An 18,964-nucleotide genomic window follows, 5' to 3' on the forward strand; every position below is an offset into this window, starting at 1 on the left:
CGCCCCGGCCCTTCGGTGCCTTTCGGGGCCGGGGGGGGGCGGGGGGGGATGCGCGGCGGTGCCCGGCGGCAGCGTGAGGCCGCCTCGGTTTCACTTCGGGGCGGGAGAGCGGCGGCGGCGGCGGCGGCCCGGCGGGGGCAGGGCCGGGCAGCACCGCTGTCGCCCCGGCACTGAGCGCTCGCTCGCACCCGCGGCAGCGCCGCTTGCCCGCAGCCTCTTCGCCTGCTGTCGGGAGGCCGGAGCAGGGTAAGTCTCGCTGCGCTAACGAAAAACCGCCTGTTTTGGGGAGGGGGGCGTTGTTTCTCTCTTTTTTTCCTCCTTTCCCCCCCTTCTTGGCTTTTCGCAGGGGCAGGAGTTGGGGGTTGCCTTCCCCTGGCGGCTTGGCTCCATCGGGAATTGGGGCTGTCGCTGGCTCTGGAAGAGGGGAGCGTGCCGCGGGTTGGGGTGCCTCTCCTGGTGGGGCCCGGGGGAGGATTTGGGGTGCCGGCAGCAGACGGGGAGCCGTGCGGCGTGTGCGGGCAGTGGCAGGGTGCTGGGGGCAGCCCTGGGGTCTCCATGCGGCCTTGGGACAGGTCCCCAGTCAAGGCGTTCTCCAAACCATCAGGGTGCAAAGATGCTTATTTTGAAGTGAAACCTGTGTATTATGTAACCTCTCAGATGGGTCTGCAGGAAGGCGGCCTCGCAGACCTGGGGAGCAGTAGCTTCGTCTTCCTACCGCTTCTCTTGTTCACCTAACGTAAGACGCTGGAGGAGCGTTAGGCAGCATGTTCGCTTTAATGTTAGCTTTTAATTCTCAAAAGTGAATTCCCCACCAGAATGGAAGGTGTTACTGGGAAACAGGATAACCTTGAACCAAGGCTGTCCCCGGCGCTGGTGGAGCTGGAGGCAGCGTAGCTCGCCGTCTTCCCATATCTGATAGAGGCAGAGCGCAGCCTTACACCGGCCTTTTCTGAGAATATCAGTGCTGTGTGCCCATGAAAAGCATCACAGTCAAAGGTTAGCGCTAAGACCTTGTCCTTTGTGCAGTCTGAGTCATGGTACTTGCAGCCATACAGAATCCTCTACTCACTTTTTCCCACTAACACACACTTTTACTGAGAATTTTGGAATCGTTACTACCTAAAACCTCAGCTTCTGTTATTCTTAGGATCTTTTTTATTTTATTTTTTTTATTTAATCTTATTTTAATTTAGTTTAAATGTGTGTTCCTCTCTGTCCAATGAAAGTTTGGAAACAGGACCTGAATGAGCCCTGGAGGTAACTGAGAAGAGCCCAAGGATGTTAAATTAATATCCTGGGCTTTTTTGTTTGCTTGTTTTCTAAATGGAAGAAGGAGGGGGATGTGACTTGTCCATTGTTCTGGAAAATTTAGGGTAAGGAGTATTGTTAGCAAACTACTCTTTGGGGATTATATGGTCCAGGCAGTGCAATCTGCTGGTTCTCCTCCTTGTAGCATTCAGAGAACTTAAAAGGAAAATCCAGTCACATGTTGACCATGCTCAATTCTGTAAAATGGGGTGGGATCAAAAATAACTGCAGTTTCCTGATGTTTCATTCTCTAGCGACTGTGCCCTTAAGAGGGTACGCAGACATATCTGCTTTCTCCAAACAATTGTGACTGCAGTTTAGCTGCTGCAAACATCAAATAGCCCATTCAGTCGCAGCAGGGCTATGGTCATGTGCTTAAAATTATGCACATGCACATAAGTTTGTGGGACTGAGGCTCTATTATCACATAATGTTGGTCTTGGTTGAATCAAGTTACGACGAGATGTGGCCAGTCATTGCAGATGAAGCCAAGCTTTGTTTCTGCGCTCATGAGTGATTTTCCTGGCTATGCGACTTCAAACATAGTTTTTGAAATACAGATTTTTGTCCCCTCTGGAGTGGAAGGCTCTTGGGCACAAATCCATAGAATTATTTAGATATCAGCCTCCTACACAGGTTCCCATCTTCTCCTGAACGAAACTTGGATCTGGGCCATGGTTATTTTTGTGCTACTTGTCATTGTGCTGTATGTTATATGTCCTTCAATAACCTGGCTCATTTACCACTTACTTAAATGTAGTGGTGTCAAGAGGCAGCACAAGGCTTTGGTTTAAGATTGCACTGGCAGCTGTAGATAAACTCCAGCAATTTTCTGGCCCGCAGGAGCCCAGACTGCATGGGGGTCCCGAAAAGCAGACGTGAAGGAACAATGAGGAAGGGCTGAGCTTGTGCAAAGGGTCACAGGTTCGTGTCTCTGCCTCTGTAATGCCTGTTTGGAGAGGGCCAAATTCAGTTTCCAGAAAGAGAGCTTCCAACATGCCTCTAGTGCCTCTTGCCCTTAATCCAACTGGAATTCCTGTGAAGTTGGTGGTCAGTTTGCGCAAGGGTAGAACATGAGTTGCATAGTGTAAATTCTTAGTTGCTGTCATTAATACTGCGGTCACATTGCTGAGAAACAAAGGAGAAAATGTTGCCACAGTTGCATTTTAAGTTTTGTTTCTTTCCTTGCTTCTCTTTCTCTCCATCCCCACTGGAGTTTTCTTCTTTCTTTCCTCTGAGTCTTTCCTTGCATTCCTCATGACCGTCTTCTCCCCCAGCCGTCTCCCCTACCAAATGCAGTTTTTTTTTTTCCTGGTTTCTCCTACCATGCTCCTACTTCAGTTTGGTCAGCAATAAATAGATAGTGCTTATACTTAAATATAACATCATTAGGGTCGGGTTGACACCGTGGTCAGATTAATAAAAGCTCTGGGGAGGTTGCATTTTCTTGAGCCATTTTTGGGGGTCATTGCAGAATTTGGCTAGTTGTGCTTGCCGAAAGCTTGCAAGCCAGGAGAGGTGGACACCTGTAGCTTTTGATTTAAATTGAAATAGGGATGGTACAAGAGCTGAGTATGCCAAACAGGGTTAATATCTTTTTATACAGTAAAGGTACTAAACATTCAATGTGTATGTTGTTAGGCAGCAACACATTTACTTAGAAGAATGCAACTAAATGTTAGATTAATTTGATCCGTGGTTGCATGTAACTAGAGGTGGAAGCTGAAGACAGGCACTGGTGTCAACTCACCCCCTTCTATGCTGTCAGTGTACTTCATTACTGCCCAGTCTCCTGTTTTGCATTTGTGCATATCCTACAGCCTTCTGCCTCAAAAAGGTAACTCTGAGCTAATCATTTTGCTGAATTCAGTCTCAGACCCTTAAAAAGAAAGAAAAAAAAAGTGCGGCGGTGTTTGGTGCAGCAGGTTTTGGTGACTTTGTGTTAATGAGTGGTCAAAATGAGTCAGGTAAAATTCATTTCCCCCCTTGGCCAAGTGCAAGATTTCAAGCTAAGATTTAGCAGTGAGAGGCGTAGAAAGTCCTAAATTTTAACTGCTCTGACTCTCAGGTTGTGTTCAGTAGTTCTGTAATAACCTAACAATATTAACTCAGTTTTTGTAAAATTGCTAAATACTGCTTTCTGTGTTGTCTTTGGAGACTTTAGAGCTGCCCCCTTATTTTCGTCCTCTTCAGTGGAGAAATGAAAAGGCCTGTGTGCACTTCACAGGAAATGAATGTCTGATACAAGCTTGCAGACTGCACATTTCCAAGAACTGCTCTCAAGGTATTTTGATAATGCACATTCTCTCTGTCTTCTCCCTTCCTGCTCCCCATGCACTTTTTGTGCTTCTGCTTGCTTGCAAACACATGTGAAATACAAGGGAAAGAATCAAATTGGGCCAATGTTAAGTTTGCAAATAGGCTGTTTTAACTTTACATTGACTCTGTTGGAGCTGTGGCTGGCAAAATTGGGTTAAGCTGGCAGTATTCAGCTGCCTTTGTCTAAGCAGAGAGTTTTTGTTGCCTTTTCCCCCTGCAAACTTTGAAGAAAAATTTTGACTTCAGATTCTGACTTGTGCAGCAATTTTTTTGTTTGCGATTCTGCAGCTCAGAAGCAGCTTGTTACTACTTTCTTACTTCCTGGGCAGCAAAGTTTACTTGGAAACTTACACCCAGGCTGTCAGGGAAGAAAATAAGAGCGATTACGTCAAAGATCTCGGCTCCTGTTCCCTCAATCTGACCATGTAGTTGGATTTCTATACAGCACAGCACCTTGCTAAGGTTAGGGGAGGTTCTGCGCGCATTTGCTTGTGACAGCAGAATTGTGGTGATGTGCATATATGCCTGCATGAATGGTCTGATTATACTTTTTGACAGACCGGCAGTGTTATTTTGCATCCATATTTCAATTCTCTTTTGTTTTCTGATGAGAGATTTTGGGATGCGGAGGCAGGGAAGCTGGAGCTAGAGAAACAGTCTCCAATTCCCACCATTGGAAATTATGTTCATCTTCCAAAGCCCAGCTAAGTGACATAATGGACAAAGAGCCACAATCAAGGGAAAACCAAGACAGAGGGAATGGCTTGCTCTAGCCTGACACAGCCATTTCAGGTTTGGAGTTGGTTTAGCAGTAAGCAATGAAATTGTAGTGTGCATACCAGTATCCAAGTGAAGTGCATACCAGTAGTCAATGGAGCACGTATAAGCAAGAGGTGCTATACTTTTTATCCATATAAAAATGAGGAAAAGTGGGCTAAGCTGCTTTAACTATTGCTATGGAGCTGCTCTGCAGCAGCTCCATAGTTAATAGTTGATTCCTTATAGTGACTTTGTAAACTCTTGTTTACTCCTTTAGCTTTGCATGATGACTAAAGGATGTTTATGCCTTTTGCTGGGCTACACTGCAGTTTTATGTAAAGCTGGAATGTCTAAGAAGTGGCTTTAAAAGGTGATGCTAAAAACCCTTTTGCTGCTGGATTCCTCTACTTACAGTCTGTCAAAGCATTTCAGTCAAAATGCTCAATTAAACTAGAGCATAATCTAATAAACATAAAAGCTTGAGTTGCAAAAAAGAGATCAATTAGGAAAAAAGGGCCTTATATTTTGGTATAGTGAGTCAGACTTTATAAAAGTCTTCCTAGAGCAATGGGTACTTTATAGAGACCAAGCAGAGAAGTTTGAGAAAGAAGAGAAATGAGAATCCTCAGATCAGCCCTCTCACTTTCCCCAGTAACATTTAATGTGTCTGATTGGGGAGGTTGTTCCTTTTATGAGTTTTAAAATTAGTTACTTTTCAATCTCAGTTACCTTTGAACTTCCTCCCTTAGTTTTATGAAAGACGGTAAAAAGAACAGCCTGGTTATATTGTATGTTTCTTTGCATACCCTTATAACTATCAGCCTTCTAAACTAAGCATGGAGTTTCTCCAGTCTCTCACTGTCTGAAAACTTTCACATGACTTCTCATCACCCATATTTAGGCCTCTCCCCTTTATTTCATCTGTCTGTCTTTATTTAAGGTGACTGGAACGGAATAGGTTATTTCAGCTGGTGACATTACCGTTATATTCCCACCCATCCATTTTGCATCCTCGTGCTTGTATTTGCTTCTTGTTTTTTTAATTATTGCCTTTGCGTTCTGAGTGGACGCTTTTCTTAATGAACCTCAGCAGTTCTATTCAGCTCATTTCTGAGCTGACCCAGCGAATTCATAGCTCTTTAAAACACAGAACGAGTTTGTCTTCCTCCTACAAATCCTTATTCGCTTGCATTTATCTGGACAGTGTCTTGTCTGATCTCCTGCTGCGTGCCAACTTGCCCAATTTTGAGTGACCTCTGACTTCTGTGGCTGTCCCAGAGGTGTTTTTGTCCCTTGCACTGGTCACCCAGGCAGGGTAAAGGAGGGGGCTCGCTTGCTTTTCCAGGTGGCTACATACATTTAAGCAAAGTGAGGCTTGAAGCTACCCTCTGGGGTGCAGGATTAAATTGCCAGTGTTTAAATATCATGGGCAATGGCGGGTTGCAGCCCGGGAAGAAGATATTTAGAAAGTGACCTGGCTCAGACTGGGTCTTTGCATGGGCAGGAGGAAGGGAACAAGTCACGCCTGAGCTGGGTGCCGCTTTGGGCTCCTTTTGCACCTACTGACTGGTCACGCAGCTGGGGAGGGCAAAGCGGGCTGCCCGCCCCTGTGCCCCTTTCCCTTCAGGAGCTGATGCTCGAGGAGAGGAGCAGAAGCAGCACGCAGGGTCCTTCCCTCCCTGGTGCTGCCAGTCCTCGGAGAGCAACAGCTCCCCAGCTCCTCTCCCTGCCTGCAGCCAGCAGCCTGGGACAAGGGTCCTGCTGTGGTGCCTCGGCTCCAGGGAAAGGGGTATAAAGTAGTGGAGGGGGCTGACAGGGTCCATGCAGACATGGAGGGCAGAGCTGGTGGTGATGAGATAGGTAGGCACAGTCAGGAAGGCAGCAGAGAGGAGTTCAGGTGTGGAGCTGGTGACATGCCTGTTTCCTCCGGCCACCTTTCCTCCAGCCCACTGTGATGCTGAGGAGTGACTGCTCCTCATCGTCTGCCTGTCTGCTTTACAGATCCGGCGTGGCTAGTTCCTTACCTTGTGCCCCCCCCAGCTCACGTCTCAGCCAGCTTCTGGCACAGAGGCTTTGGGGAAGCACAAGGCACGTCCCCTCCATGGCTGCTCCTCTAGATCCCGTCCTCCTGATGAGGATCTCGGTCTGGGCATCGCCTGTCCCTCGTTGTCAGGTGGCCTCATGCAGCAGCCATGCTCCTGTGTCACAGCATGGTTTTAGAAAAGGCTCTTCATGGCCTTTGCAGCCCCCTGGCCCTTGGTGGTAGCAGATGATTTGATTGAGAGAGTGCCTCTCTCTGCACCTCAGCTGACCACTTCCCAACTCCTTCAGAAACCCTGGGTATAGACCACTGCGTCCATTGACATTTTGTTCTTGAATTTCAGTTTTCCCCTCCTCTTGTGATACACCAGCATTCCCTCCCCACCAGGTCTTCAGGTTAAACATCATTAAATACTAGGGAACCTCCTCAGCATCCTGTGCAAGACAATAATCTGCTTGCCRGTAATTACTTAGCTTCTCTGCAGTATCCTTGTTCCCACTTGCTGTAGCCCAGTGAACTAAATGATTCCCCCAGAGGTTTTCTGTTTTTGATAACCTGAAAATGCCATTTGTTTTCTGGTGTTTGTTTTGTTTATCTTGGCTACCTGCTGTCCCAGTTTCATGACAGCCATCCTAATGTAAATTTGCTCCCTACTGCCAGTAATTCATATGCCTTTATATTGGCTCTGCCAAGGTTAGCTTTTCATCTTCTGAAGGATTACTGAGATTGTAGAGAGATTTGGGCAGGGACTATGGTTTTGTTGTGTTTTTGTACAGTGCCTCTGATCCATGGTGGAGGCCCTTGCAAACATCATACCTATAGCCAGTACTTGCTGCATGACCTGCGGTGTCCCCGAGCCCGGGCCCTTAGCTGAGCAGCTCCTGTTCTTCCCTTTCTGCTCCCTTGGTTGCTGGAGGCCTGTGTGCCCTGTCACTTTAAGATTTCCTAAATAACCTCTAATGACTTTGAAAAATTTTTTTTTTCACTTTTGACTTTCAGAACTAGTTTCTTTATTTTGTGTGTTGGAAATCCCCCATTATAAAACTTAAGTGTTGTGGTGCATTTGTGCTTTGTGACCCTCACCCCCTTCCTCTGCAGATACAATAACTGATACTGCTTAATGGCCCGTCACGTCTCCTAAAACCAGCCCTTCTCAAGAGCAAAGGGAGGATCTCCTCTGAGCCTGTAGGCTCTGCCTCGCGTTGGTTAAACCGTCTGGGACTTTTCTCTAAGACCTTTTCCTGCAGATGCTGTTCATTTCTCAGACTTAGCTTCTTCCTTGAATTCCTTTCCTGCTAACTGTGATGCTTTTGACATGAGGCCGGTCATGGTGGGGACCGCCGACAGCCACTGCTTCTCAGGATTCATTTCCTCAAACGGGATGCTAGGACAGCTGAGAAAAGACAGTGCAGCTTAGTAAGGCTGGCACAGAGAAAACGCACCTGTATGGCTGGCATGGGGATGGCACGAGTCGGGGAGGCAGAGGAGCCGTTGCCGATGGAGGCAGAGCTGACAGACAGAAAGCAAGGCTGCGGGGAGCGCGCCGCTCAGCACGCCTCTGCCCGTGTGGGTTTGTGCTAGTGCCGTGGCAAGGTGTGCGGAGGCCACAGGTTTGCCGGTGAAAATTCAGGATTTGTATGCCTGAAGCTGAGAGGACTTCATCCTTAGCTGCGTCCTCCATCTCGGCTGTGCTCTGGTAGCCGCGTCGACAGCTTGAGCAGCCGGCTCTTGCCAGGCGCAGCGGTGCAGGCTCCCGGCTCTGCCCGGACTCCTGGGTCCCTCTGCGCTGTCCCTTTGCCTCCCCACAGCTGCCAGCCTGGCCGCGTGCTGCCAATGTTGCCATGCCTCCCCATGATCTCTGCTCCCCTTCCTGGGTTTGGGGAGCAGCCCTGTTCTCCCAGTGCCCTGGCGGAGGGAGAGGATGCCACGCTGGGTGTCACTGCTCCCGTTCCCGCTGTTCCCACTCACTTGAGGGAGATGGAACGGCACGTTTCAGTAGGGAGCACCAAGGGCTCCGTGTTGTCTTGGCCTCTTCCTACCTCCCCTTCTTGCTCTCTGCTCCATCTGTTCCCCATCTCCTCCTTTCGGCACCCAAAGTGGAGGCAGCAGCAGGGTCAGCCGCTTTGCTGGCGGGCACGTGGTGGGACGGGCTGGCAGGACAGGGAGGGCAGGCAGTCATGCAGAGGGTGCGTGCCCTGGCAGAGCGTGGGGCTGCCCCTTCACGTTCCACTGCTGCCCTGCCGTTAGCAGAGATTGCTGCTTGCTGGGGCATTGCCAGGGTTGGGAACGGCGCGGCTGGGCTTCGCTCGCTTTCCAGAAAAAGCCCTCGTGTTGGCCAGAAAGGTAAGCAACAGCTCCTCTTTAGCCTGGCAGGGTCGCCTAAGTTGCAGCTTTGAAACTTGGTAGTAACCAGTACTGATTTCCCTTCTACTTTTTTGTTTTTCTTTGCTTTTCCCCATTTATGGGGAGAAAAAAAATTCAGGCTCTTGAGCCAGAATTCAATAGTCCAATAGAAGTTTTCTTTGCCAGAAGTCAGTTGGTAGTTTTACTTGCTATAAAACAAGCTATAGTTGCTTGCAGCTCTTACTGCACAGCAGCCTTCAAGTTCGGGGAAGCGATGTGGCATCTCTGTTGTTATGAAATGGCAGGATTACAGTTTCACACTGGCTATTTCTATGAGGAACAAGCTGTTTAATGTGGAAATAATTGTTTTGAATTTGCAGAGTATTTTAAAGGTGTGATGAAGGGATCTTGAAAATGGGTTCTGTCTTCCAGCTCTATCAGTTAGTCTAGTCAAAGCAATTCTCTCTCCTATAAACCACCACCTTTATTCTTTTTTTTCAACATGTTATGCAGAAACCAACCATGCTTGCAGGCTTGCCTGCCTTGAAGAGTACTCGGAACGCATCAAACTATCTTGTGGGTTTTCTTTGGGTAAAAAACCTTTTAGCCTGTATCAGCAAAGTGTCACGCTAAAGCAGAAAGCACATGTCATGGAAAAGTATGACAAGAAACACAAAACTGAAACATCAAATCCATGGAAAGGTGAGGTGTCTGTGGGTTTTGAGGGATGCTCTCCAACCCTAAAGTTATGAAAAGGGTTTGATAAGAACAGGCCTTGTGCAGGATCTTTAGAAACTGATTCCCTGAGCTCACGGAGTGGCTCTGCTGCACAGCTGTAATACATGGAAACAGCAAATGTCGTATGTGTGCTGCCTCATACTAGGCAGCAAATTTACAGGGTTTTTTTATATTGCATCCTTGTTGAATGCTGGTCATGGGAAACACAAAACACAGCTTTGGTTTGGGGTGTGTGTATATATATATTTTTTTTCCATGTATTCCCTCACATGTCAGACACAATGGCAGGCTCGCATCAAACTCTATTTATAGCCATGGCATAAAAGATAGAGGGAGCTGCGATGTCTCCCAGGCCTGCCCTGTGCTGGAGCAGTTGGCTGCGAGGAACGCCGGTCCTCTCTTGGCTGAGCTGTGCCGCATTCCTCGCCTAACCGCAGCTCCCTCTGCGCTTGCTGGCGCGCGGTCCTCTGCGCGGCTCCTGCCTGGCCCTGCCCCCTCCGCGTGGGCCCGGATCGCCACGGCTGGGGGGCTCGCTGCGGCTGGGCACCAGTGAACATGATGCCCGCGCTTGGCGGATGGCTGCGGCTGCGAGGACCAGGCTGGCCCACCATTAAAACAGTGTTGTGCGCTTGGTGCTTGCTGGGGATGTTTCTCATCCAGCCCCATGCTTGAGCTTTGCTTTGAGGCATCCTCTGTAGCCACAAATCAGTAGGCAGCGCATTTCTGTGGGATGCAGACGTGCAAGCAGGAGCCGGCTGCTCGGGCCGGGCTGCCTGAAACGGGGACTCTGCTGCGAGGGCTTGCAGGGTATCTCCGGGAAAGCTTTTCCGAATTATCCCAGCTTCCATCTAACTGCTTGGAAACTGTGGGATTTATAATGGGAAGGTACCGAAGCCGAATGGCGTGGGTAGCGTAGCCATGGGCCAGAACTGCAGTTCAACTAGCTGCGAGTAAATGTGGCTCATGGGGCGCATGCCCAGCCTGAGGCTGTCTGGGAGCGGCACAGGGAAGCAATGTTGGGTAACGGAGCTTAGGTATAAACGAAGCCTTAAAGGGACTGCCTCCGAAAGGCATGCAGGAGGCTGCATTTGCTTTTTCTGCTTGCTGATGGACCCACTGACAGATATGTGATTGCACAAGTGGTGCTCTGCTGCTCCATCAGATCAGCAGATTTCATGTGCCATCCGCGGGGTGCAAAGGAAAAACCCGAGAGCTGCGGGAGGCAGGGCAGAAGAGCTTGTGTCAGAACTGACTGGAGCCCAATTCAGATAATTCAGCAGCGAATTGTTATGCATGCTGTTTCAGATAAGATACTCGCAACGTTATATGTAGCATTCAGCGCAAGTTTAAATTTACCATTCAGAATCTTAAACCTTATTCCTGTTGTATCATCTCTTAGCATTTGGTTTTCATGGTTCAACTTCCAAAAGATGATGGCAACTTTAAGCTCTTTGCATTCATCCTTAGGGCACCTGTGAGCTATTTGGAAGTTAAGTCACAGCATTGGAAGTAGCATCAAAAAAAATAATAATAAAGCTGTCATTTGTCTCTGTTGTTATCTGAAGTGCTGTATACATGATTCTACAGAAATATAGGTCAAGGAGGTTGAGACAGACAACCTGTCCCTGGATTTGTTGCATTTTGGGTCTGTGTTATGGGGAACTGATGGACTTAGTCACCAGTTTGATGGACATCTCTTTCTTTTCAAAGGAAGAACTTGCTCTTAAGTGAAGCCTTGCAAAATCTAGGAAATGCTGCATCGAAGCTCTTGAATTTGGACCAGTTCCAGGCCTGATGTCCAGAAACTCATCCTTATGGATAGTAAATTTAAAGAGGTAAGCTCTTTCAAGTATCCTAAAGCAAAAGTGCACGAACAAATCAGATCTGAGTACTTGAAACTGCTGTTGAACATGCCAGATTTATCAAGCCCCAGGGTGCAGAGCTGGCTTGGTTGGCATCACAGATTGTATACAGTCACCTAATTGACTAGGGTTGTCTTCTTATATGAAATACTCTGCTTTGCTTGGATAACGAACAGGGAGGCAAGCAAAATGCCCTGTGTCAAGAGCACTTACTTTGAAAAGCACTTGAACTTGTAGTAAATCAGAGAAGGTCCAGGGAAACTTATCCAGCCTTTTAATTAGTGGGACACTGGCTTTTTGCAGCATGTTGCTCTAGCTGTAAATGCTCTTCTTACTGTTTTGTAGCAGAGAGGTAGTAATGTGTTTGGGTGTTTGGACGTTGGGTTTTTTTGGCTTTTTAGGGGGAAAAAAAGCAAATCTCGGTGTGGTAAGTCGGAAGCAGAACTAATTATGCATATGTATTTCGGTACACCCCTGGTCTGGCTTATTTCTAATCCTAAGAGTCTGCTTTTTCCTAGCTTGAAATGGGAGGCCACGTGCACGTAGTGTCTGTTGATTCATTAAGAGTGAACCTGTGAAGGTAATATCAGAAAGTACTTCTAGAGGGCCAGCTAACACTGCATTGCAGGCCAGACACTCATCTGTTGGAAATGGGTCACTGAAGCTAAACAAATTCATGCTGTCTGAGGATCTGACCCATATGGAGATTTCAAACCAAGTGAACAAATTGTGAGGGTGCTATTTTTACATTTGCTTTGAATTCGAAACGATGACACAGTCTCAGTTCTTACTCAGTCAGACTTCTAGTAGCAGTGGATTTTTCTTAAAGGACTTGGGAGAATGACTCAAGCTTGAAAACTGGGACAAACCGTTGTGTTTTTGTCAAATGGCATCTGGAGCCTTAAACAAATTATCTATTTGTTGTTTTAAAACCTAGTCTGGAAATGAAAGACAGCTGCCTGCTTCTGTTTTCCTGTTTGAATTTGTTTCCCAACCAAGACCTGTGAGATTGGCAAAATTTCAGTTTGGACCCAAGAGAAGTTGCTGTTTGGGAGGAGAAGCTGCTGGTGGGAGCAAGGCTCCTTCTCAGTCCTGTCATCTCTTTAGCTGCAGCCTTGGAGGCAGTTAACAGTAGTACAACCTCCTTTTTCTATAATAACTAATGTCAAAGGGCTCTGTAGCTTTCTCACCCAGCAGAGAGGAAAAGGAAAGGGATAGAGATGCTGCAGCTTCTTGTGGTGCCTACAGTGTTGAGCTTTGTGTGGTGATAGATTGCTCTAATCACTGCACGTGTCGACTGTGTTTACTTGCGTTCTGCTCACTAAATCAGCCTCCCCTAAGATTTACTCTGACTTGCTGAACCGTCTGAGCAGCTCTCAACTGCTGCCTTTTTTTTTTTATGGAAAAAAAAAAAAAAAAAACAACTTGATTAACTCCTTCCTACCCCTCCCACCTTTTTGTAAGAGTGGAATTTCCCTCCCACAGTGGCACATATCTAAAGGGCAGGATAGAGGATGGTAACAACTTTGTGGCCTGCAAATCACAGGAGGAGAAACTGTATATTCACCCCTGGAAAAGCTTCCCAGGGTGCTCTTGGACAAAGATGCTTATGGCTCCATGTGTGGAGAAGTGCCTGATGGTTGCATTATTGATATTACTGCAACTATATTACTGCAACTACTGTGAGAGACAACAGGGGAGAAAGGGTAGCTGTGGACAAGGCTTTGCTGGATGGATGTCTCCTTTCCAAAACCGCTGTGCCAGCTGGGCCTGTCTTTTGTTAGGAGCCCTAGGGGAGAGAGGGACTGAGCTGGCTGTGGAGGCTGAATTGCTTTATGCCTCCTGGCAGCGTGTGCCTAGGCAGGAGGAAAAATGCTGGGGCAGGGTGGCGTGAGGGAAAGAAGTTTGGCTCTCTGCGTCATCTCCCCACGTGCACACTTCGTTGTGCGCGGCCAGCCCGAATACCGACAGGAGTGCGAGGCTTTGGAGTAGCCAGTGAACAATGTGAGCCTAGCTAGCCAGGCTGTAGAGTGAGAAAAGCTTTTCCCTCCAGAATTAGCCCTCCTCTGTGGGTCCCTGCATGTTCCCTGGGGGTGCCATGTTCCCCCCCGCTGAGTCCGCTGTGGGGAGGGACTGCTGGAGCTGGGGAAACGCATCCCTTCCTCTGCTGTGGGCTGCATGTCGGCAGTCTGCACCTCTCGAAGCGGGGCTTCGCTGTCAGTGTGTGTGACTGGGTTAATGGAGTATGTCAAGGGACCGAGGACAGGGTTTGGCGGTGAGCTACTGCCTTGTCAGGCCTGGGGAAGTGGTATGTAACAGCTCAGCTTCTCACACAGAATGAGCCTCTGGCTTAGGGCTGTGGTTTTTATGTTTATGTATGCATATATATATATATATATATATATACATATACACACACACACACACAGAATATATACTTCTTTTTAATAATTGAAATTACTCGGATGGATGGCTGATGGCAACGCTGGGTGCGGGAATCCTCATTGCTAAATGCACAGAGCCTGGTAGTAACACCAGCTGCAGAACAAGTAGGGCAAGAGCAGGCTTGTGACAGCAATGAAGGGCACTTTGGAGTCTGCAGATGACTGCTGCTTGGGAGAAGGCAGGATCATCTCCTGGCAGGGAGGAGCCCGTGGTCCAGAGCTGTCCCCCAGAGAGCCCAGGGCAGAAACTGGAGTTAAGGGCCTGGAAGGGCCTGAGCAGAATCGTTCCTCACACGGTCGCAGGGTCTGGTGTCAGTATAAGCAGTCTAATCTGCAGCAGTCCTAGCGCTGCTGGTGGCGAGGCATTTCTTGAAGGGGGCCTGGTCTGAGGCCTCCTGGCACAGGAGTGTCCTGGGATGAGGCAGTGGTTCCTGGGGTTTGGTGGGAAAGATTCGCTCCCATCTTCTGTTTCCTCTAAGTCACGTCCTTTAGACAGAGAGAAGGTTGGGCAGGTGTGAGGAGTCCTTTGCACCTTTCACTGAATGATAAAGATACTTTCCTGCCTTGGGAGGTTTTTCCTTTCTAATTTTGGGTTTCATTTCCTCTCACCAGTCTCAAGGCCATGCTAAAACCTCCCCAAACATCCAATAGAGGGAAATCGCAAATACTGAAATCTGCTAGATTCAGACCAGCATACTGAAGGCTGTGCTGGGGATCCCCTGACTGGGAATCATATAAACCCAGTGCATGCAGAGCTCTGTAACATTGCGCTGGTGGGGGGAGCCAGATGGAGCCATTCCTGCACATATTTCCCCTGTCATTCCTACAGCTGTGGGTTTGTGACCTACAGTAACTCCCCTGTACCCTCGCTGCTGTTTTTCCTCCCTGTGAAGAGTCTTTGCTTGCCCAGTTGGACAACCATAAAGGCTTTGCCTCACTTTCCTTCTGTCCTGCAGGCTGGATGCAAAGGGGGAAGCATGGTAAAGACAGCATCTTTCCAGGATCCATGGGCTCTTTGAGAGATGATCAGAGGGAGGCCAGATGACCTACAGAACACGCACGTGACTGTTTCTCGTCCGCAAAGGCAGCATCGGAGCGTCCTCCCCAGCCCTGCGCCATCCAGCTTGCCTGCTCGCTTCCGGATGTTTCGCAGCTGCGAGTGGGAGGTACTGGAGCGATCCCTCAATATCCTTCAGGCCAGTGACTTCTACTGGGGCCCCTTGTCAGTGGGGGAGGCTCACGCCAAGCTCCAGCGGGAGCCTGTCGGCACCTACCTGGTAAGGGACAGCTCTCAGGGGAACTACCTGTTCAGCCTGAGCGTGCGGATGCCGACGGGACCTGTCAGCCTTCGGATCTCTTTCCAGGAGGGCTATTTCCGCCTGAAGAACTGGTTTTCGGACTGTGTGGTCCGGCTCCTGGAGCTGGTGGTGGCGGGGACCCGGAACAACCCCTTGCACTTTGATGAGATGGGGGGGACGCCCCTGGTGTTCTCCGAGCCCCTGTGCCGGAGCCGCCAGACAGTGCCCACGCTGCAAGAACTGTGCCGCCAGCGCCTGCCTGGGGGCTGTCAGAGCCTGCCCGCTGCAACAGGGCAAGGAGCAGGCTCCTCTGGGATGCGCTCAAGGGAGGAGGTGGCTTCTCCCCCCAGTGGGAGGGGAGGCTCGGAGCAGAACGTCGTCCCCTGTCCCTCTCTGGCCCAGGCTGGGAGATGACGCAGTGCACGTGGGAGACGAAAGGAAGTGCCTGTTTCGTGGGTATGCTGGTGGGACTCACACCACTCTGGTGGGATTGGACTGGTTGCTTGGAGAGGAAGGGGAGGGCAGGGGGAGCAGAGCTTGATACCACTGACTGCGAGAGCTGTGTCCTCGTATGTGCACAGTGTGTGTGGCCTCTCCCTGAGATGCCTGGAGTAAAGCCAAAGCTGAAGAGCAGAGACCCCCCCAGTCTTGCTCTTTACTCCGGTTGTGACTCATAAACTTAAGCACAGGGTGAGCTGCCTGTTCTCCCAGGTCAGCCCTGGCTTCTCCTCTATCTAAAAGTGCCTAAGCTAGTTTCTGCTAAAAATCTGCCCTTTTGAAGTGGTCTGGCTGAGTCCGGTCTCTGAGCAGCGCTGACTGGGTGTTGAAGGACGTAGTCCCCGTGCTGACCGCATACCCAGGTAGCCATGTCCAAGTGAGGACATGCTCCACTCCTTGCAGCATAAATGCAATACCTGTCACTTCAGAGGTCAACGTTTGCACTGGAGTAAAACCGCTGCAGCCATGTACAATGTGTGCAGTTTCACTGGCTTCTGCATTGCTTATTGGAGCAGATTTTTGGGAGTGCAGATGAGTTACCTTATACTAAGGGCACTGTATTCCTGCCAAGGGAATCCTGGTTTGGAGAGCCAGGTCTGCTCTGGGCGGGTGTGTGCGGATGGGAGTACAGCGCCCTTTCTTACGCTCATCTGATAGTATGCTGCTGCCCCCTACAGATGATAAAGGGATGTTCTTGGGGTTTTGTTTTTGCCTCCAAAAAGGCAAGAATTTTTGTATAAGCCTTTTAAATTTTAATAAACACGGATTTTATACTTATTTTTAAAAGTCAATGAATACATGAGAAAATGTTTTCATTCCCTTTCAGTGTTGGAACACTTAATGCACTTAGCTTAGAACAACTGAATTTCTTATAAAGACCAAAAGGAGTACATAAATGAATGGTCTGAGCTAGGAACAATAAGCTAAATTTATCATTTATAGTGTAATAAACTAAGGAGTTTTATAAGCATAAGACACTTCCTAAAAATTTAGGGGTGAGGTTTTTCAAAAGTATTTTTAATACCTTAAAAATTGTACTGGCAGTTTGAAAGAAACACTGGTAATTCACAATCCTACAGCACAGTACAACACTGACAAACCATAGCTGGTGAGGCTGAGTACAGGTGAGATGAATGGAGTGGAGTTAAACAGGGCTAAGAAAAACCTTAGCATTTTGGGTCATCTCAGTGGTGCCAGCAGGTATGATGTCTTTGTAACGAGTAACTGAAAACAGCTCCTGTGAAAGAAGTTCAGCATGTTCAGCTGCTGGAAAATGTGACCCGTGAATCGGATCCAAAATGTTTCCTGGGAGAACAGAGAAGCCTGCTCCCATCGCTGGGCCATCGTGCATCCAAAGCCAAGCGGGTGGTCTGCTGAGCTCATGCTGACTTTCCCCTTCAGAGCTGCAAGGGAGGAAAAGAAAAAAGAAAAAAAGAGGGAAAAAAAAAAAAGACGCATGCAGGGAGATGTTCCTGCTGAATTCAGTGGCAGATATTTGCTCTCTTGGCTTCATGTATCTTATCTGAGGAACCGAAGTGTGTGGTTAGTGAAGAGAGAGATACATGGTATGATTCATCGTAGGAGCCTGGCTTAGACACTCTGAATTATTCTCTAGGGGCCTCTGTCGCTCTGCTGATGGGAAGGTGCCTGGCCTCGTGTCTCGGGGCGCTGGCTTCTGAACCGAGCTAGTTAAACGAGTGCGGGAGCCGTGGCTGTCTCCTCCCAGCTGCCTGCTCCCTCGCCGGCTCAGGGAGGGCATGGGCAGCTTGCTAACACTGCAGCTGCTGCAGTTTTCAGCCCAGAGCAAAAGCACAAGCTGGGATTGTTCAATATAGCAGGGCCTGTGCCGTGGCAGCTGAGGCACGGGTATGGTATTGCTTGCTGTGGGAGCAGTAACCTCTGTCAGGGGCATGGCAAAAAGCATATTATCAACGGGTAATTGCAGACATTAACATAGCTGGGTCCATTAGAGGTATTAAATTGGAGCTTTTGGGCACCTGAATGAGGCTGTAATGCCCTGTGTGAGGGGGCAGTGTGTCCTGTGTTACTCCATGCAGCATCTCTTGGGGGATGTTTCAGGACTGACCCACCCTGGGAGAATAGCCATGTACATCCCCTATTCAGGAAATCCCCTTCCCTCAGGGTTACAAGCATTTCCAGCTCCTGAAGCATTCCTCTTCAAACTCTATAACCCAAGGCCTTGGGGTCTTGGCGGAGAGCAAGACAACTGTGATCCTGCGGTGTGCCCTGGCAGCAAAGGTCAGCAGCGTCCAGGGCCTTATTAATAGGAGCATAGCCAGTAGGTGACGGAAGTGATTATCTCCCTGTGCTTGGCCCTCATTAGACCCCCATGTAGAATACTGCATCCAGTTTCCACCCCCCCCCCCGCCCTTCCCCAATACAAGAAAAATGCAATAAACTGGAGCAAGGTCAGCAGAGAGCCTCCAAGGTGTTCAGGGGGCCAGAGCACTTGCCCTGTGAGAAGAGGCTGGGGGACCAGGGCTTGTTCAGCCCGGAGAGGAGAAGGCTTCAGGGGGACCTAACAGCAGCCCTAGTACCCTTGAGGAGGCCAACAAGGAGCCAGTCTCAGTGGTGCATGGTGGGAGAGCAAGGCACAACAGGTGTAAGATGAAACAAGAGAAGTTTAGACTGGATATAAGGAGACACATTTTCCCCATGAGGACAGTTCAGTAGTGGGGCAGGCTGCCAGAGAGGTCATGCAGTCTCCATGCTCACAGGTTTTCAAGAGCAGACTGGGGAAAGCCCCTAGCAACTTGGTCAGGCCTCATAGCTGGCCCTGCTTTGAGCAGGTGGTTGGACTGGAGATCTGCTGAGGTCCCTCCCAGCCTGAATGAGTCTGTGAGTCTGTGTTTGCTTAGAGCAGGAGGTGGGACACACTGCGGAGGGGATGGTGGGGCAAAGGGGTTGCATGTGCTGCAGCTGCAGAGGCTGTGGCTAGAAAGCCACCTCTGGTGGGAAGGATGGGATGTGCACCAGCAGTGCGTTGGCAGGGTGCCAGACCAGCCACATGTTCCCATGATGGCAGCAATGCCAGTGAAGTGGTGGGGTGTCCTGGTAAAGGGAAAAAGCACTTCCTGCCTCCTTTCCCCATGCTACATGGAGCCCTCCTGCCCAGCCTGGGCTGCACACGTGTGCTTGGTGCTGCCTGCCCATATAGCTACGTCAGCCATGGGTTGGGCCTGGTCTTGGACATCATTCCGTTGCCCACCCAACATGCCCTTTGGTGCGCTACTGCTCCAGAAGAGCGTGAGTCTCCTGTAGCTCCTGTGCCCGCCCTGCCGGCCCCTGCGGGCATCTCAGGGGGCTCGGGGCACCCGCATTTCAGAAACGGAG

At 49.3% G+C, this 18,964-nt stretch overlaps 1 protein-coding gene across 6 annotated transcripts in view; it reads left to right on the forward strand.

The window, feature by feature from the left end:
* The window catches only part of LOC112967726 (suppressor of cytokine signaling 1-like), a 17,256-nt gene extending 865 nt beyond the window's left edge, over positions 1-16,391 (forward strand). Inside the window, exons 1-6 of one of the 6 annotated variants that reach the window (XM_026069171.1) lie at positions 212-246; positions 816-996; positions 3,466-3,592; positions 9,284-9,472; positions 11,219-11,343; positions 14,771-16,391. In XM_026069171.1, the coding sequence (XP_025924956.1) occupies positions 14,837-15,526 (690 nt within the window). In that variant the 5' untranslated portion in view covers positions 212-246; positions 816-996; positions 3,466-3,592; ... (1 more) ...; positions 11,219-11,343; positions 14,771-14,836 and the 3' untranslated portion in view covers positions 15,527-16,391. Of the gene's footprint in view, positions 1-175; positions 247-815; positions 997-3,465; positions 3,593-9,283; positions 9,473-11,218; positions 11,344-14,770 lie in introns of those variants that run through there. The other 5 variants (XM_026069169.1, XM_026069174.1, XM_026069170.1 and 2 more) reach the window with 5 other exon arrangements.
* Positions 16,392-18,964: the final 2,573 nt, after the last annotated feature.

Source organism: Apteryx rowi, unplaced genomic scaffold, assembly GCF_003343035.1.
Source record: "Apteryx rowi isolate R43461 unplaced genomic scaffold, aptRow1 scaffold_287, whole genome shotgun sequence".
Taxonomy (NCBI): Eukaryota; Metazoa; Chordata; class Aves; order Apterygiformes; family Apterygidae; genus Apteryx; species Apteryx rowi.